General features: G+C 44.7%; 1 protein-coding gene and 1 non-coding gene across 3 annotated transcripts in view; one reads left to right on the top strand and one right to left on the bottom strand.

The window, feature by feature from the left end:
- Window positions 1–1,596: 1,596 nt before the first annotated feature.
- Window positions 1,597–18,412, bottom strand: part of RTF2 (replication termination factor 2) — a 43,955-nt gene continuing 27,139 nt past the window's right edge. Inside the window, exons 6-9 of one of the 2 annotated variants that reach the window (XM_069495576.1) lie at window positions 7,202–7,315; window positions 4,119–4,173; window positions 3,903–3,998; window positions 1,597–3,011 (exon numbers count right to left, since the gene is read on the bottom strand). In XM_069495576.1, coding sequence (XP_069351677.1) covers window positions 2,833–3,011; window positions 3,903–3,998; window positions 4,119–4,173; window positions 7,202–7,315 — 444 coding nt within the window. In that variant the 3' untranslated portion in view covers window positions 1,597–2,832. The remainder of the gene's footprint in view (window positions 3,012–3,902; window positions 3,999–4,118; window positions 4,174–7,201; window positions 7,316–18,412) is intronic. The other variant, XM_069495577.1, reaches the window with a different exon arrangement.
- On the top strand, window positions 13,173–13,237 carry LOC138401341 (small nucleolar RNA U54). Its single transcript, XR_011236491.1, has one exon. It is a non-coding gene; the product is annotated as a small nucleolar RNA U54 (small nucleolar RNA).

Genomic DNA, 18,412 nt, shown 5'->3' with positions numbered 1-18,412 from the left:
CAGCTCAGCATAGGCTAGAGGGTGGGGGCTTCCGGCCAGACACTGCCTGGCAGGGCCTGGAGAGAGGCAGGTCCTAAGGGCTGCTGAGCAAACAGGCACCCCTCCCCCGGCGGCTAGGACTTCAGTGTGGCCCATGTGAGGAGGGCGCCTGACCTCAGTTTGGAGGCGCGTCTTGGCATCCAGCGTCTGGTTCCCAGTCTCCCCAGTCTGACTGCTCTGGGCGCCAGTGTCCTGTCCTGAGGGGCCCGTGACCACACGCAGCCTGTATTTTAAGTCAACTGCCCCAGACAGCACTCTGCAATGTGGTGTTATGGTGCCTTGACGCAGTGAGGGCAAACAGAGTTAGTTACATGAATGACCCCAAACAACAGGAACGCCCAGGAAGTTCTGTCACACGTGATTTTCGTTATTTGGAAATGTTCCTGTGTATTTAACAGTAGGAATTTCATTTTTTTCTGCATTGCGTTCAAAAGCCTAGATTACTTTTCAATAGGACAGGACCTGTGGAAAGGTAGGTGAGCGCTAGGAAGATCTTGGAGCCGAACTTCTCTCCGGGTCAAAAGGTTCGTGGGGTTGAGTGACAATCTTCTCAGTTCATTCTGGGGAGGCGCTGATTTCATTTCTTGGGAATAAAGGACAGTGGGAAGCTAACCAGACACATTTCAGGGAGTCTCTTCATCCTCTTGGTTTTCTCCTCCCAGCTCCCTCACCTCTGGAAAAGCGGCCTGGGCCTGGGTGGGCCGAGGAGGAAGCCGGCGGATCCCCTCTTGCCTGCCTGGTCCAGCGCCGGAACCTGGCCCCCCAACCCTGTGCGCGAGCCTCCCGCAGCCCCCACCGCCATATGTGTGGAAGACACAGCCCGGTGAGGGGCGTGACCAGCAGAACTGCAAAGCCTCAGGCACCTCCCCTGTAAGACGGGGTGACGGCCACTGTCCTACCTCACTGGGTCGCGGAGCCCCAGCAGATGAGGCCTCTCAGTGCCTGGCTCCTCAGGGGAGCCCTGAACACCACACCAGCCATGAGCTCTGCCTGCCCTCGGTGCCACCACGTCAGGCACTTGCAGGGGGTTGGGTACAGTGGGGTAGGAGCCCCGGAGAGGTGATGCCTTTGCTAAATATTGAAGGCTGGCTAGGACTCTCCAGAGAAGCCCTTCTCCCTCCCCCAAGGATAACCCCAGGGGCAGGGGGAGGGAAGCACAGCCATTGGAGATACTGAACTTTTGATGTTGAGGACACTGTCACTGGGTTACTGGAAAAAACTGGACACAGTCAAAATAATCAATGCAAAATAAAGTTGATTAAGGCTAAAATTAGGAAAATTGAACTTGGTAGAAATAAAGGTCATGAAAATAACAAGAATACCTCATGATGACAGAAGCTGTAATAAGTAAAATTTGACTAAAAGGATTGGTCAAGTTTTCTTTGTAAAGTTAAAATAGAGAGAAGTATGAGAGAAAATAACTGCAACTGATTAAAAAAGGAACAAATTGTTACGAAAATAATTTAACAAAAGAAAGAAAGGGAAAAAACCCAGCAACTAGAAAACGCTTTAACTGGGCTGTGTAGAAAATTGATCAGGGAAATAAAATGGCTAACTCGAGTTTATTCTAGAAAAGTCCACAACAAAAATTCATTGGTTAATATAATTCTGATTAATTGTTCCATACAGACAATGTCAAAACGTCCTTGGGGCCAGACCGTCCCATCATTGTGAAGCAGAGAAACACCTGGGGTTTTAGAAAGCACAGGGGGTTCCCCCAACTCCCTGGAATCCCCCCACCGTGTCCGTGTCCGTGGGGGACACAGACCCTGCCTGCTCACCTCCCACCCTCTCACCGTCCTCCCTGGCTCCTTCTCCTGCTTCTGAAGGAAACCCAGGGCCCTGGGATCCAGCACAGAGAATCGTCTCAATATACCGTGTACGTTCTAGCACTTTCTAGCAGTGTTGAAGCCTGGGGACTCTTGATCCATCATCAGCAGTTTCATGAGAAGTTTCAGTAACTATTGACTTCAACACACATTATGGATGGAGGAAATGCACCAATTTTGTGTACAACTCCCCCTTTTACCTTCTGCTGAAGGGAGAAAAGGTGGAATGCCCAGGACTTGGTGGCTGAGCCCATCACCATTGGTGCAAAGGCTGCACTGTTCCTACCAAAGCACGAGTGCAAGGCAGAGAAGGAAAAAGTACAGACAGATGAGAGAAAAGGCAGAGCAGCTTTATTTTTGTACCAAATCATGAGGTGCCCAGCTAAGTCTCTGCTATCTACCAAACGGAGAGACAGGGAAGACTCCCTGTGCCCAGAAAAGCAGGGCTCCCAGCTCCTTCCAGGGCGGGGGCAGAGGGACGAAGCCCTTCAGAGCCTCCAGGAGGCAGAGTGTATTTGAAATTCGTCCCTTCGAAAGCTCGGCTTCATTTGCCCTACTTAATTTACCACTGGCAGCAAAATCATTAGAATTTTAGTCAAAATGAGCCAATCACACACCCAGAAGAAACCTGGAGTCTCTCATGATTGCAAGCATAGGAAGTGCCGCCAACATGAAATTCCGGCCATGAACAGTCCAAGTGCACCTGCAGGTGGAATTGAGTACGCACTCGGGCCTGCAGGAGAGGGAGACAGTCACTCTGCAGCCACCCACTGTGGCCCTGTAGAACCAATGTGCCTCACAGCAAGAGTGACCACACCTGCTCCAAGGTTGGTGAGGACAAGTTTATGACACCGTGCAAAGGAACACCACCAGAGAATACACGCTACAATCAGAGAATCACAACAACTGGCCTACAGGGAAACTAACAAGAACCTTCTTGGAGGGAGGAGCGCAGGCATGGGCTTCAGAAGCAGTAGGATGTGTGGGTGACCCAGTGGGCTGACTCCTCCTTGGATCGCTTGGCTGAGCTGTGGGTGGTGAAGAGGGACTTGTAGGCTTCTGATTCTTCGCTCTCAGCGATGGACCTCTTCATGGCCCCACAGGGGGGCTTCCTGGCTTTTCCAGAGGAGCTCTCATTTATTGCTGGAAAAAATGAAAAGCCAAAATCTTTAGGGCTGGGACTAAAGATCATTCCAAACATCGAATTCTCGGAAGGGAAGCATGTCAGTTGCTGCGCCCAGGTGTTCTCCTACTTGCTCTGGTGAACGCTAAAGCACATAATGACCTTACTTGCCAACTCCCACAAAACAGACAGCTGCGACACTGAAAGCTATCATTTAATATCCTACTAACCACTCCTTGCTTTGTGCTAGGCACTGGTCCCAGCACCAGGAATGGGCTAAATTAGACTGCCCTCACCAGGCGGGGCCTGCTTTACGGGGGGAGGAAATGGAGGCACAGGAACCTGAGTGACCTCTCCCGCACCGTGTAGTGCCATGTCTAGAACCATCGGCCATCGTGGATGCTATTTATAACACAAGACCAGACCACACATTCTTTTACCTAATGAATCTTTCTTTTTGTGAAATAAACGTTATGTTCCTTTAGTTAAATATACTTGAGTTTCAGGAGAAACTGTGACCCTTGGCCAAGAGGCAGGCAGAGGGAAGGGACTCTGAGAGGCATGGTGTGCAGCCCGTGAAAACCCCAACTGTCTAGATGTTGGAAATACTCCTGCCCAATCTCTGAGCCAGTTCTTGGTGCAGCCTCTAAAGCTTGATACCAAGCACTTACTCAACAGGAAAACTGAATGATCAGCATTTGTGCCCAGACCCTGTCAATCCTGCCAGGGCTCCTGATGAAGGGGTTTGTTAAATATGTCTTAGTTACCCCCTCGAGAGAGCTCAATGGCCACCTAGAGACATGACTTAGGATGAGCTGGAGTTTTCTCTTCCCCTCACTGCAGTGACACCAGGATGCAAGCTCTGGGTCTCCAGCTGCCTGAACAGCTCACTGTTGTGCAGTAGGACCCACCTGCACTCCTGGGAGCAGAGTTGGTTTTCTTCTCTCTAAAATCAAGGCCAGTTTCTTCAGGCTTTTCTGCCGTAACTTTTGATGGCCCCGGGGCTTCTGTAAAAGAAACGAAGTAAGAGAAACAAAAACAAAAACAAAACAAAAGCATGAACTTATTTTAGGAAACAGCCCTACAGTTTTATATCGCTAAAATAAGGACCTCTTATAATATCTTACCTTCAACAACATCTGATTTTGAAACCGACTCTGCCGCTTTGGGTTTCTTTGTTTTCTGTAAAAAGAAAGAGGACGTTGGAGGATGTGCTCAGATTCACTCTATTTCAGTGCCAGCGTGGCTGCCCCCTGACCTGGGACCCTGTTTGACAGGCCGATGCAGGTTATGTAAGCAGGTAACTCATCCTGAAGAAGACTTTGATATTCATAAATTCTAAACCTTAATCCTTTACATGCTTCCAGTTACACATTTTTGTTTCACACAGAGTGCATCTGTACAGATCTTGCTTAATTTTATATTTACCTTCCAAAAATCACATTCTCCAACATTTTTATGAAGATGACAGATTTCTGTAATACCAATGTTGACTGCTGTACACAGAAGAGCAGTTTAATGAGTAATAACATAAAGTATATAAGAGTATGCAAAGTCCAGCCAGCATACACAGGTACTAAATCTTATCCATTCTAGTATTAATAATTCTTTTTCAAAGCTGTCAAACTGCTTTGATATTTGTTTATTTAACTATAAGTGCTTGAGGACATTTTAGCTAATTGTCATGAACTCTGCATTACTTTTGTCAGACTTTTAGGCACTGGAATTCTGTTACTCATAATAGATACTTTGGTCAGCAAGAATAAAAAATGAACTACACAGCTGTGTTAGAACCAATTCAATCGCAGACACGACAAACGGGACTGTGTTCAATTTACTTTAAAAATGTCAGTTTCCTAAGTATCCAAAAGATGGCGCTAAAGATATGCAGCCTAAATACGTCAGAAAGCCCCCACCACCAGAAAACATTGAGAAAAAGAATTTCTTGGGGAATGGCCTTGAACTTGTAACATACACATGCAAAGTGCTTTATAACTCTGTACAAAACAAAAACCTTCTGTTCATTTCACACATACATTGCATGCCCTCAAATTTGTGAAGGCCGATACTCAGTGCCTCAAACAAACAGAAACAACCATTTACTAATATCTAAGCCCTCCCTTTTGCAGCTGAGGTTATCTGAAAAGCACGAGCAATGAGGAGTTAGAGGAAATGTTGTGTTCTGCTTCCAGCTGCGAGTATATTTGGGAAGTATTTTGGTATCCTGGTAGCAGTATCTAAGAGGCATTCCCAGAAGCTCCGGTGAGTATTTTGCAGAGAGGGGCATCTTAGTTCCACTGGGCTTTGAACAACTTGGCAGGAAGTCTGTGACAGAGAAAACTCACTAAAGTAAAATGGTCACAGGCTTTATGAAAATCTCCAGTAGCTTCCTTTAAAATGCAATTTTTCTCTTTTGTGTTTTTTAAAAACTGAGCTTGCTCAATGGTAGCAATGAAGAACAAGGGGACATTTTGGGGACCGTCAAAAAGGATTTTGTCAAAACCATCTCAAGCTTTCTTTTTCCCTTCTTTTCTGCTCTTCATTCTCTTATGATAAAGAAATTGTAGTAACTTAGAAAATCAACTTAGAGTTAACACACTCACGTATATATTTGTTTTTTAACCTTAATGCAGCACTTAGATGATGAAGCAGCTCTTTAAATATTTCTCGTGAATGTTGTATTAACATCTCATAAAACTGCTCCATGGCATATTTGTATTGGCATTTGTTTACAAAGATCAGCCACAATTCTTTGTACTATAGAACCATTTACATGCATTATTTTCTACCCAAGCAAAATGATAAAAGGAATCAATGCAAATGGATTAGCCACTTGCTGATCACTCCAGATCTGTGCAAAATGAGAACACTGCTACCATGTGCCCATGCATCAGCTTTAAGCCTCACAAGCATGAACTGTATATTACTTCAGGGTGATACGGTCCTGTCCCTTCTTCTATTACGATTAAAAGAAAACCCTAAACGTCTGAAAAATATTAAACTATGACATCACTCTCACCTTAGACTGACACTGGTAAATGCACACCCATGCAAAGGCAGGGTATTATTTTTTTCAAAATTTTATGTCCTCAGGAATATTGAAATTAATTTTCTAATACTTTAAGCATTTTTTTGCCTGCCTTAGTTCTGATCATATAAAGTTTTCTCCCCTGTTTACCCTAAGCCTAACTTTTTTTTACAGAATGAAAAATTGGCCATTCACAAAAGACCTGCATTATGTAACTACCATCTGGAAACACTTAACGGCTAATAAAATTGACTGCTGGAGCCACAATCGATGGCACACTGAATGATTTCTTAGCTGATAAATTGTTTTGAGCCTGCTCGTTATGTCGTATCATTAAGCAATGCTTTCCATTGCTTCTGGAATGTGGTTCCAAACCTGGACCACAAAACAAAGCCTTAACGTTCACACACTGGTCAGAGCTTCAGTCTCATCACCAGCAGTGTCACTGGGCACCCTTCTGGGGAGCCACAGTCTCTCACCGTGACCCCGCCCTTCCAGCAGAAGGGCTCAGGAAGGTGAGGGGGACAGCTCCCATGTGCAGGAAGGCTACTTAGCCCTTGCTACTCAAAGTGTGGTCCTCGAGGGGTTGCATCCACGTGCCCAGGGAGTGGGTGAGAAAGGAAGGCTCCCAGGGCCCACCTAGGCCTGTCAGAACCCAGGTTGCCGGGTGACTCTTGTGCATATTCAGATCTGGGCAGCACATGATCTTCAGATTTGCTGGGATGAAGGTGACTTTTCACTTTTCCCTTGTTTTACAAGTTACGGAAACCAAGTATGTGCTCTTTTAAAAGCAGTGACAGTGACAGCAATTGTGGTTGCTGTCTTTCTCTAAGGGCTCTCTAGGGCTGTGCTCTGCGCTGGAGCTTTGGGGTCGTGATCCTTTGAATCCTCCTGCCAGCTCCGAGTCCTACACAGGTGCTGAGACTATCCCACTTCACTGATGACGAAGCTGAGCGTGAAGGGCAGGACCACTGTGCCATGACTGGAATCCGTTTCCAGAGGCCAGGCCTTTCTAGGTTATAAAAATTACCTTGATCACTGCAAACCCCTAAGCAGCTGCCAGTAACGTGCAGTTTGGTGCTTTGCAATTGGTTCTGGGGCAGAGGCTGGGCAGAGCCTGAAGACTCTACGCGCACCCAAGATGCCTGCAAGGTGAGAGGCAGAGGCAAAGCCTCCCATTACCTTTTCCAGCTTCGCTCGCAGCCTTCTCTCCTCCATCCTTGTCTTTAGCACTTCCACATCCTCCTTGGTGCCATTGAGCACGATGACGTCGTCCTCCTGGAAGGCAGCCCCACACTGGAGAGGGCCAACAAGAGAAGGCAGATTCCGTCAACCGTGCAGAGGGAAGCCATAATTCAGTCCCCTACTCCTAGCCCCAGGCACTGGCCCTCAAGTTCTTGGTAAATTTCTACTGTTTTCCTGCCTGCATCATGCCTGAGCCAGCTTTCAGGTCAAAGCCCTGCCTGGGGACGTTTCTGTGATACCAGGCCCGAGAGCGCTGTCTCTGACAAAGCTTGCTTGCAAGGCTGGCCTCTGACTGGTGTCTGGGAACTTGCGTTTGGGGGGGGCTCCCACCATTTCTTAACTGATAAGGGTGGCTTGGCTCACTGGACCCAGATTGTTCATGTTAACACCTGCTTTCCTCCTGGGAGAGTCTGGAATTCTGGCAGATGCTAGGCAGAGGGTATGTAACCAGCCTCTGGCTAAAAACAATTGGGCACTGAGTCTCTAACTGGCTTCCCTGGGCAGAAAGAGCGCACACATGTTGCCGCATTTTTGTTGCTGAGGGAAGTGTTTCCTCTGTGTCCCCTCAAGGGAGGGAAAGCACATAAGGAATCCTCACATGGATTCTTCCAGACTCCACCACCTGCCTGTGTATCCTTACCACAGTCACTGTGACGAGCCTCAGCTGAGGGTACAACCAGATACTAAGTCCGGTGAGTCCTAGAAACCCCCCAAGCACAAGGGTTGCCTTGGGACCCCTGAAACACCCTGGCAGAATAAGACTGTGAGCGGGGTCTAGACCACCTGGACAGTAGCACAGTGGCAGAAACGTACACCGTGCACACCCCGAGGCCTGCCTGTGCTCACGGATTCGTCAGTGAGTCACCTCCCCAGAGAGGCCACCCGTGCTCACACTATGAACAATGCTGCCTCCCCCTGCCTGCAGGGTCCTAGGACCCTTTTTATGTCCCCTCCATGGCACTGATCACAACCTGAAGTCCTTGTCTTTGTCATGTTGTCTAACTACATGGTCTTCTCTGCCGTGGCCCCCCACCTGACCCAGTGCCTGATATCACAGCTCTTCTGTAAACCTGGGCTGGCAGCCAGAATTATAGGGAGAAAAATGGGAATGAGAGGCGGAGGTTCCCGTTCCTGCATTTTGAACTAAAGTTTCTGCCATGACCTGTCTAGGCCACCCTGATCGGGGCATACCACCACCTTTCCGGCCTCAGTTTCCTCAGCTGTAGAAAGAGGGCATGGTCTAACCCAAGTGCAGTGCTCTCAACTGGGGCAATTCTGCTCCCCAGGGGACATCTGGCTGTCACACCTGGGATGCAGGTGCTACTGGCATGTTGTGGGTAGAGGCCAGCGATGCTGCTACACATCCTACAATGCCCAGGACAGCCCCCCACCCCAGAAAGTTGCCCAGTCCAACATGCCACCAGGGCTGAGGGTGAGAAACCCTGGATTAGAGCCATAAACACCTAAATGTAAAAAAGGAAAATTTAAAAGAATAAAAATAATTTGTAGGAAATATGTTTCATCACTAGGGCAAGAAAAAGTCATCTAAAGCTAGAAAGAGGTAGACGCCATAAAGGTCAGTAAGGTTTACTGTGTAAAAATTAACTTCTACATGACAAAGTCGCAACAACCAGAAAGTATATAAGCCAAAGGCCAAGAGCAAATATTTGCAGCACATGTAACATTCAAAGGATTAATTTACAGAACATACTCATATTCATATAAGAACTCTTTATAACCCCCTCCCACCCACCAGCCCCCGAAAAAGAAAAAGGCAATGAAAAAGCAAGGTCTGAAGGCCCCGTTCCCAGCAGCAGGAACACACACCCATGCAGCCCCCACCCGCCTCGGCGACTCAGCCTCTCAAACCCCAGCTGGAAATCTGGGGCCACACCCCAGTCAGAGCCTCTATGCAGCTTGCTATGTCTTATCTGTAAAACGTGAACACTATAGAAACAAACTGTCAATAGATGAATGGATAAAGAAATCACGATATATATAAATATATCACACATATTTATATATATAAAATGGAATATTACTCAGCCCCTAAAAAGGATGGGATCCTGCCATTTTCGACAACATGGATGAACCCTGAGGACATTATAAGTGAAATGCACCAAAGAAAAATGCCGCATAATCTCACCTATATGTGGAATCAAAAAAAATCAAACATATAGAAAAACAGGGAGTAGAACAGTTACGGGGGTGGGGAGAGGGGAGCAAATGGGGAGATGTTGGTCAAAGGGTACAAAGTGGCAGTTACGCAGGGTGAATAAGTCGGGGATCTAGTGTATAGCATGAGGACTGTAGTTAATAATTGTATCGTAACTGGAAATTTGCTAAGGTTTCAGACGCTCTTACCACCCCTCGCCACACACACAAAGGTAATTATGTGAGGAGATGGATATATTAATTTGCTTGGCTATAGTAGTCATTTCATATATGTATATCAAAACATCATGTTGTACACCTTAAACATATACGATTTTTTTTAAAAAAGTAGGCCAGGCGTGGAGTTTCGCACCTGTAATACTAGCACTTTGGGAGGCCAAGGAGGAAGGATTGCTTAAGGCCAGAAGTTCAAGACTAGTGTTGCAACATACCAAGACCCCGTCTCTAAAAAAATAAGAAAAATTAGCTGGTGCGGTGGTGCACGCCTGTAGTCCCAGACACTTAGGAGGCTGAGCCAGGAGGATAACTTGAAGAACATTCACATGCAAGTCTTTGCGTGGACATATGTTTTCATTTCTCTTAGGTAGCTATCTGGGAATGGAATGCCTGAGTGAGTCATATGCTGACTTTATGGTTTCCTTTTTTTTTTTTTTTCTGAGACAGGGTCTTGCTCTGTCACCCAGGCTGGAGTGCAGCGGCATGATCATAGCTCACTGCAGCCTCAAACTCCTGGGCTCAAGTGATCCTCCTGCCTCAACCTCCCGAGTAGCTGAAACTACAGGTGTGTGCCACCATGCCCGGCTAATTTTTCTATTTTTTGTAAAGACAGGATCTTGCTCTTGTTCAGGCTGGTCTAGAACTCCTGGCCTCAAACCATCCTCCCACCTTGGCCTCCCAAAGTGCTAGGATTACAGGTGTGAGCCACTGACTTTATGTTTAACCTTCGGAGAAAATCTTTTCCTCAAAGGACTACTTTCCAAAGCTTCTGTAGCATTTCACACATCCCAGCAAAGTGTGAGGATTCTGATTTCTCCACATCCTTCCCAACACTTTTCTTTTTATTTATAACCATCCTAATGGGTGTAAAGTTGTATCTCATTGTGGTTTTAATATGCATTTCCCCCAATGATCAATGATGATGAGCATCTGTTCATGTGCTTATTGGCGATTTGTATATCTTCTTAGGAGAAATGTCTATTTAAATACTTTGCCCATTTCTAAATTGTGTTATCTGTCTCCTTAATGTTGAGTTGTAGGAGTTCTTCATACAGTATATTCTGGATGTAAGTTCTGCCTTAGCCCATTCAGACTGCCACAACAAAATACCTTATACCTAACAATTTATAAATAGAAATTTCTTGCTCATAGTTCTGGAGGCTGGGAAGTCCACTATCAAGGCACCAGCAGATTTGGTCTCTGGTGAGGGCCCATTCCTCACAGATGGAGCCTTTTATGCGTCCTCACATAGAAGGGAAGGTGGAAGGGGAAAGGGCTTCCTCAAGCTTCTTTTATAGATGCACTAACCCCACTCATGAGGGCCGAGCTCCCATGACCTAATCACCTCCCAAAGACCCCACCTTTTAATACTACTGGGTTGAAGATTAGGTTTCAACATATGAACTTGGGGCAGGGGGGGGACATAAACATTCAGACCATAGCAAGTCCCTTATTGGATATATGATTCACAAATATTTTTCTCATTCTGTGGGTTGTCTTTTTATTTTCTAGATGATGTCCTTTAAAGCATGAAAGGTTTTAATTCTGATGAAATCCAACTTACCAATTTTCTTTTACCACTATGCTTTTGCTATCACATCTAATAGGTAATTGCCTAACCCAAGATCATGAAGATTTCTTCCTGTGTTTCTCCTGAGAGGCCTACTAGCTCAGATATTTAGGTCTGTTATTCACTATGAGTACATTTTTATAAGGCAGGGGTCCAAATTCATTCTTTTGCCTGTGGATAGTCAGTTACTCCAGTACCACTTGCACCATTTGTTGAAAGGACTATTCTTTCCCCCATTGAATTGTACTGGCCTCTTTGTCAAAAATCAATTGACCAAAGATGTGAGGGTTTATTTCTGGACTCTCAATTTTATTCCATTTATCTATATGGCCATCCTTATGTTGGCACCACACTATCTTGATTAGTGTAGGCAATATGAGTTTTAAAAGCTCAGTATTGAGTCAATCAGTCAAACGGTTTTTTTCCTCTGGTATCTACAAAAAGCAATTTGATTAAATATTGTAGTCACAAATACTTGAAAATATGCCAAAGACTGTTATTAACAAAAATATTTAGTTACTCCATCAGATACCACCTTTGAAGAACATCAAAGTAGGCACTCAAATAAGCAATGAAGTTCTTTCAACAACTGGAACAATAATTTTAACAGACCTACTGTGACCAGAACGGTAACAGACATGCCACACCTGGAATTTCTTTTATAGCAAACATTCCCAGCACAAGAAAAGACATGAAAGTACTCCTTTTCTAAAGTTGCCAAAGGTTTTCTAGCACCTCCCAACACACAGAAGATATCAGTAAATGTCTGCTGACCCTGGTCAGCCCCCTGCCTTAGCTGGGTTATTTATTGTGGTTCTTGTCTCCAAAAGTGGTTGTTTCAGGTTAAGATTACCTTCTTTTCTAGACTGGTCTGGTAAATTTTCATGACTGAAGATACCTTCCTTTGACCCACAAGTCTCTGAAGGTGGTGCCACGGAGAAGTGACACGGATGATGAAAGGGGGTGCCCAGCTAGGCACTGCACTGGGGCTGCCTCTGAAGAGGAGCTTGTTTGCAGCCATCCTTGCGGGGAGCCAGGCCCACAGGAGGCGGCCCCCTGGGACGTCCCATACTATGGAAGATTGGAGTAGAGCCTGCCTCTGGAGGGGATGTCTCTTCCTTGGAGAGGGAATGGAGAAGAATCTGCGGGAACGGAATCAGGTGGTAGATAAGGCCTCATGGGGCCTGGAGCTCCGGCTGTGGCGTAAACAAGCCTCCCAAGCACACAGCCAGGAGGTGGAAAGGAGTCAGGCATCTGTTCCCCGTTGGTCCTGCACCGCTCTCCCCTTCTCCCCTGGGATTTCTGCTGCTGCTTCTTTCCACCGCTCCCTGTTGTCCCTCCTTCCTATGGTGTCAGGGTTGGCAGCCTCTTTCCTCTGGATGAGACAGTTAGAGGCCATGGACCCTATACTGCACAGTTGTGTTGTGCTCAGAGCTGTTGCATTTTTAAAGTTGAACTAGCCACCAACAATAAAAAGTCAGGAACCCCACACATTAAAAATTGAACCATTAACCTGAAGCAGACCAGGATGAAAAAGAAAAAAAAAAAAAAGATAAAAACTGAACTATTGCTTTTTGAGGAAGACACAGACACAGGTGCAAAAGCTCTGGTCCAGCCACTACCGCTCCTGACTCACCCCTGCTGTTGGCTCTGGCTGAGGAACCCGCCGGTCAGGAAGCCGTGCCACAGCCATGGGAAACACCCAGGGAGCCAGAGGTGGTGATGACAATTACCCTAACCAGCCGCAGTGTAAAGTCCCTAGAGAAGGGTCAGTGTAACAGTTTCAGGGTGAGGCCTTCAGACAAAAAGCAATGGGTTTGATTTGTTAATGCACAAGGCTGACTCAAAGAAGTAAAGTGACAAGTTTGCTTAGCTTAGAATGATAAAGCAAAAATGGCCTAAACTTATGTTCACTATGACTTTTACACTGTAACTGGTAAACAGAGCTGGCGATGAGGAGACACCTACTGTGCTGAACTACAACAATCTTCATATGCTACTTTGAGCCAGCAGAAGTTGAAAAAAAAATAAGCCATCTTGCTCTTTCTCTCAAAAATTCAGAAGATCCATTACTACCGAACCCACACTCCCCAGGACAGTTTTTGCAGGGGAGGCTCCCCAGCAAAATGGTGTTTCCTCCATGGCTGCGTGGCTTAGAAAGACGGCCCCCTTCCAGGCACGGGTGTGAGGCACCAGGAGAAACCTGCACCAATCCTCGTCCTCCAGGAATGGGCTGGTATGAACAGTCCGGCTGTCCAGTTCAGGAGCACCCACAGGACAAGTTTTGAAACAAGCATTCAGGGTAGTGGGGGACACAGCTGTGGCAAGCCTTCACAAGCTGGCAGTGTGGCTTTTCCACACTTACAAGGACCTTTCCTTTTCTGATTCTTGCTAAACAAAACTATTAACAGAACTTCAACTCATGGAATCTGAATACCTCCACACAAACATTAAACATATGGGGTCTCAGGCCGGGTGTGGTGGCTCACACTTGTAATCCTAGCACTCTGGGAGGCTGAGGCGGGAGGATCACTCGAGGTCAGCAGTTCGAGACCAGCCTGAGCAAGAGGGAGATCCCATCTCTACTAAAAATAGAAAGCAATTAGCTGGACAACTAAAAATATATAGAAAAAATATGCTGGGTATGGTGGTGCAAGCCTGTAGTCCCAGCTACTAGGGAGGCTGAGGCAGAAGGATCGTTTGAGCCGAGGAGTTTGAGGTTGCTGTGAGCTAGGCTGATGCCATGGCACTCTAGCCTGGGCAACAGACTGAGACTCTGTCTCAAAAAAAAAAAAAATATATATATATATATATATATACATATAGGGTCTCACCATCGAAAGGCTGTGTGAATGCTACAACCCCTTGAGATTACAAGGAAGAGATTCTATCTGCTCAGTTAAGAAATCTTTCTATGGCAACAGTGACATATTTTCTACAAAAAAGCAGCGTTTATTTCAGAGTCACCCCATGAGTAGGTGAAGAAGATCTGTACTCATCTAACTAAACATCCAGCTTACGTGTCTAGATACACACAAGATGATGAGAACTCTACGGTGCGTGATTTGTATCTCTTGGCTTCATTATTCTTTTTTTGTTTGTTTGTTTGTTTGGAGACAGAGTCTCACTCTGTTGCCTGGGCTAGAGTGCTGTGGTGGCAGCCTAGCTCACAGCAACCTCAAACTCCTGGGCTTAAGCAATCCTTCTGCCTCAGCCTCCTGAGTAGCTGGAACTACAGGCGTGCGCCACCATGCCCAGTTAATTTTTTCCTATATATTTTTAGTTGTCCAGCTAATTTCTTTCTATTTTTAGTAGAGACAGGGTCTCGCTCTTGCTCAGGCTGGTCTCAAACTCCTGACCTTGAGAGATCCCCGCTCCCACCTCAGCCTCCCAGAGTGCTAGGATTAAAGGCGCGACCGACAGACCGACTGACCGACCAACCACGCCCAGCAGGCTTCACTATTCTTAATAGATCTGTCTATGCTTACCCAAAGCGAGTATCAGCGAGCCAGAGAACCTTTAAAACCAGAAAAAGGGAAGGATGGTAAGAAAAGTACCCAGAGGTGGAGAAGAAGGAAAGAGGACAGCCTATTGAAGGGGGCGCATAAGACCCCATCTTTGCCCCATGCTATGGCACAGACTCACCAGTGGTGGCACCAGAGAGCACAGAGCAGGGCTGGATCCCCCACCCCTGACAGCAAGTGCTCCAGAGAGCCGTGCGGAGATGCCCAGCTTTTCCCAAATGCTATTTAGGAAGAAACAGGATTTTTAAATGACTTTTATTTCTCTCTTTAATGAAAGACCATCAGATAACTAAATTTTGCCTCCTGTTTTTAAAAGCATTGAAAGAATGTAACCCATGAGTGCTACGAGTACACCTTGCAGTTTCAGAATACAATGACCCTGCTGCCCCTCATGGGGCTGGGGGTTTTCTGCCATTGTCTCTTTTTGTCTTTTCAGGAGGTGATACAGTCCTGAGCACACACTGAGAGAAACAAAAGCAGCAACTATTTTTTCATTCTACAGGTCAGAATCGGTAAGAATAAAACTCTCCAGGGATGAAAGGAAAACAAAACCTGCCAAGCAACTCTGTGCATGTGATTGAAGCTGGAGGACTGGGAGAGCAGCGGCTGTTTGGAGAGAAAGGCCAGTTGGGCACAGATCTGCCGCGATTTCACGGAACGTGAGGAACATCTTCCGGTGAGTGCTTCATTAACTACGCAGGGATAATGAATGGCATGTTAAGCAGGCATAATTTTTGAAGAATATTATGTTTTTCATTGTCCTCTCTATGGTTTTAAAATAGGAATATTAGAATATCAGCAATATTTCAAATGCAGATGTTGGAGGCATCTTTTTCTCTCAAAAGTAGTCCCCACTTTTTGTTTAGCTAAAGAAACTGAAAGTGGAACATTTTCACAGTATGGGATCAACTAGATTTTTAAATTTAAAAGGCCACCATTTGTTAATTCCTCATATGAGTGGCAACAACTAAGTCAGCCTCAAGGCCATGTCGATATGCTCAGTTCTCTTTTTGTACCAATAAAAATAAAATGTAATTCTTGTGGTTGTTTCCAGTGAATATCCTAAAATGAAGTTTTCCTCTTTCCATCAAAATGGCTAAAAAATTTATACACACTTTAGGAATAATCATGTTGTGATTAAGACATCCATTTTATTGGACAGTTGGACACAATTAGTCTAAGTAATATTATAAACTCAAAGAATTCAAGAAAATGCTGTGAATTTTAGGGTGCGTTGGATAGTACTCTAAGCCCAGGGAACAGACAGAAAATTTTCATTGCTGTGACTACAGTGGCTTTTAGGATAAGTGCACAGTGAGTGGGGAGAGCACCGACATTCATGGTCTGGGGTCGCACTTCTCCAGGGACTGAGTGCCAACAGGGACTGTGCACCTACCTCCTTGGGGCCAGGCACAGTGTGAAACTCCCATCCTGCACTCCCACACCCCTCCCGGTGTCCCTTTGAGGCTGAGACTATCATACACCCCATCTGCAGTCAAGAAAATGGAGACTCAGGGAGGTTTCATTACTTGCCTAAGATAGCCCAAGTGCTAGAGCTGGGAGTCTAACACACGGCCCTGAAGCAAAGCCCATTTCCTTAGCCTATAAACTGAATGTTAGGTTCCCAATAAGGTAAATGCAATAACGAGCATCACTTTTCTTTTTTTTTTTCCTTTAAGTAAAGCTTTCAAAAACTTCCTTTGGGTACTAAATAAATTATTCATCTTGGTTAATGTTAATGCTCTAAAACAGTAATATTCTAGAATATACAACAAAATATTTTGAGTTCCCATTCAAAGATGCACATCCATTATCTATTTATTTACAGGAATTACCCTTAAAAAAATAAAGTATAAAAAATTCAGCAAAAAGAGTTAATGTACATGGAATGCTGCCAATTCCCTCTAAAAAGTATAACAAATTAAATCCTATCATAACAAACTCAAAATGACTGCCCTTAAATGAGCTGTTCTGGGGGTAACACATGATATCAAACCTACATGGCTAGTAAGGCTTATTGGGAGTAGGAAGAGGGCGACTGGAAAAGTATGTGTAAGATAAAGTAAGAAAAAAAGAATTTAGGTATTAGCTCTAAATAGGATAGCAGCGTGTTCTGCAACAATTCCCTGAAAGTATTTTAAGCTTGAACAAAAACACAAAATGTAAAACAACTCCCCTCTGAGAACTATAATTGGAAATCATTCCTGTTACTGTATAGATTCTAGCACTATATAAAGGAAAAAAAGTTAAACACCATTCCTTAGCCATAATATTGATAATTACTTCTACTGAAAGATATTCTACAGTATCTCTTGGATGTCTGACAGCTTCAGTCAACTGCATGTATAATCTTAACATTATTCATTGTTTGGAAGCTATTTTATTCCACTGTACACTACATATATCTAACAATGCTACTTTTCAAAGGCTGCAGATACGGAAGGCTAAAAGATTATTAAAGTATATAGGCCTAAAAAAGATAATTTAAAGACAGACAGCAGATGGAAAAAGGCTTAGAATGCCCTCACCCACAAACCACAAAATTTTACAAATTATTTGTGATTTAGTAATCCATGAGGAAATAGGATCAAAGAACTTGCATATCTGCTCCACAATATACAAGGATAACAGCCACTCTTTCTAAAGCCTTTAAAATAAATATTTGAAGCAACTTTCCATGGAGAAAAAATGGTTCAAAAAATCAGTAAGATTGAACTTTTTTCTGAGCTGCATATTTTCCATACTTAGAAAATACTACCTACATTTCTTGGAAATTAATTTAAGGATAGTCACATGTTTAATTAATGCACTTTTATTATGGCTAAAAAGTTGACTTCACAATATAGAAATAAGACAACAACAACAAAAAAACTCACCAAGAATCGCTAGGGAATGTTTGCAAAACTGAAAATAGCATTCATCATTGTTTTAAAAAGAAAAAATGCCTAAAAAGTTTATTCCTCTGGGAATTTTCTTATTGTTATGTTCAAGAGACAGCAAGAACTACTGATCTGCAAGAGCAATGAGGTCCCCAAAGACTTCACTTAGAAGCGCTGGCCTGATGACCTTAAAAAGCAGTGTTTAAACAATGACCAGAAGCCTTTTTTTAAAGGATTGTTCTGTAAAATTTGGATTCAGTCAAAAGGCCACATTCAAGGATCCAGAAGGCCACACGTGGCCCCAAGGCTGCAGGTTCCCCACCCCTAAGGGACCCTGGTCCCCAGCCCAGCAGGCATCCATGCTGAAATTCCAAGTGAACACCGATAGAATAGGCCAACATACCTGTCTCTACATAAGGAAAGGAAAACACTTAGCCTGGGTATTACCTCGAAGGACAATGGGCTACCCCTGGGACTTGGCTTCATTTAATTATTATAAACTATTGAAAATACTCAACCCCCTGGGCTCTGCCAGGGCTAGGTTTACACGAGGTGTAATTTGTAAGTGATGAGGGGCACTTCTGTGATAGGAACAGAATACTTTACTTTGACGATCAGCTGAAAAACAAACAAACAAAAAGACAACAAAGAAACCCCAAACCCTCCTTACTGTATTAAAGCTGTAACACAGGAGAAGATGTAACAAACTATGGTCCATGGTTTACTTTTAATCAAAATTCTGAAAAGTAAAAAGTTTCACTTCCGTTTTATTTTAAGAAGATGT

Source organism: Eulemur rufifrons, chromosome 20, assembly GCF_041146395.1.
Source record: "Eulemur rufifrons isolate Redbay chromosome 20, OSU_ERuf_1, whole genome shotgun sequence".
Classification (NCBI taxonomy): Eukaryota; Metazoa; Chordata; class Mammalia; order Primates; family Lemuridae; genus Eulemur; species Eulemur rufifrons.
The sequence above is the reverse complement of the archived record's forward strand: the minus strand, read 5'-3'. Positions and strand labels throughout refer to the sequence as shown.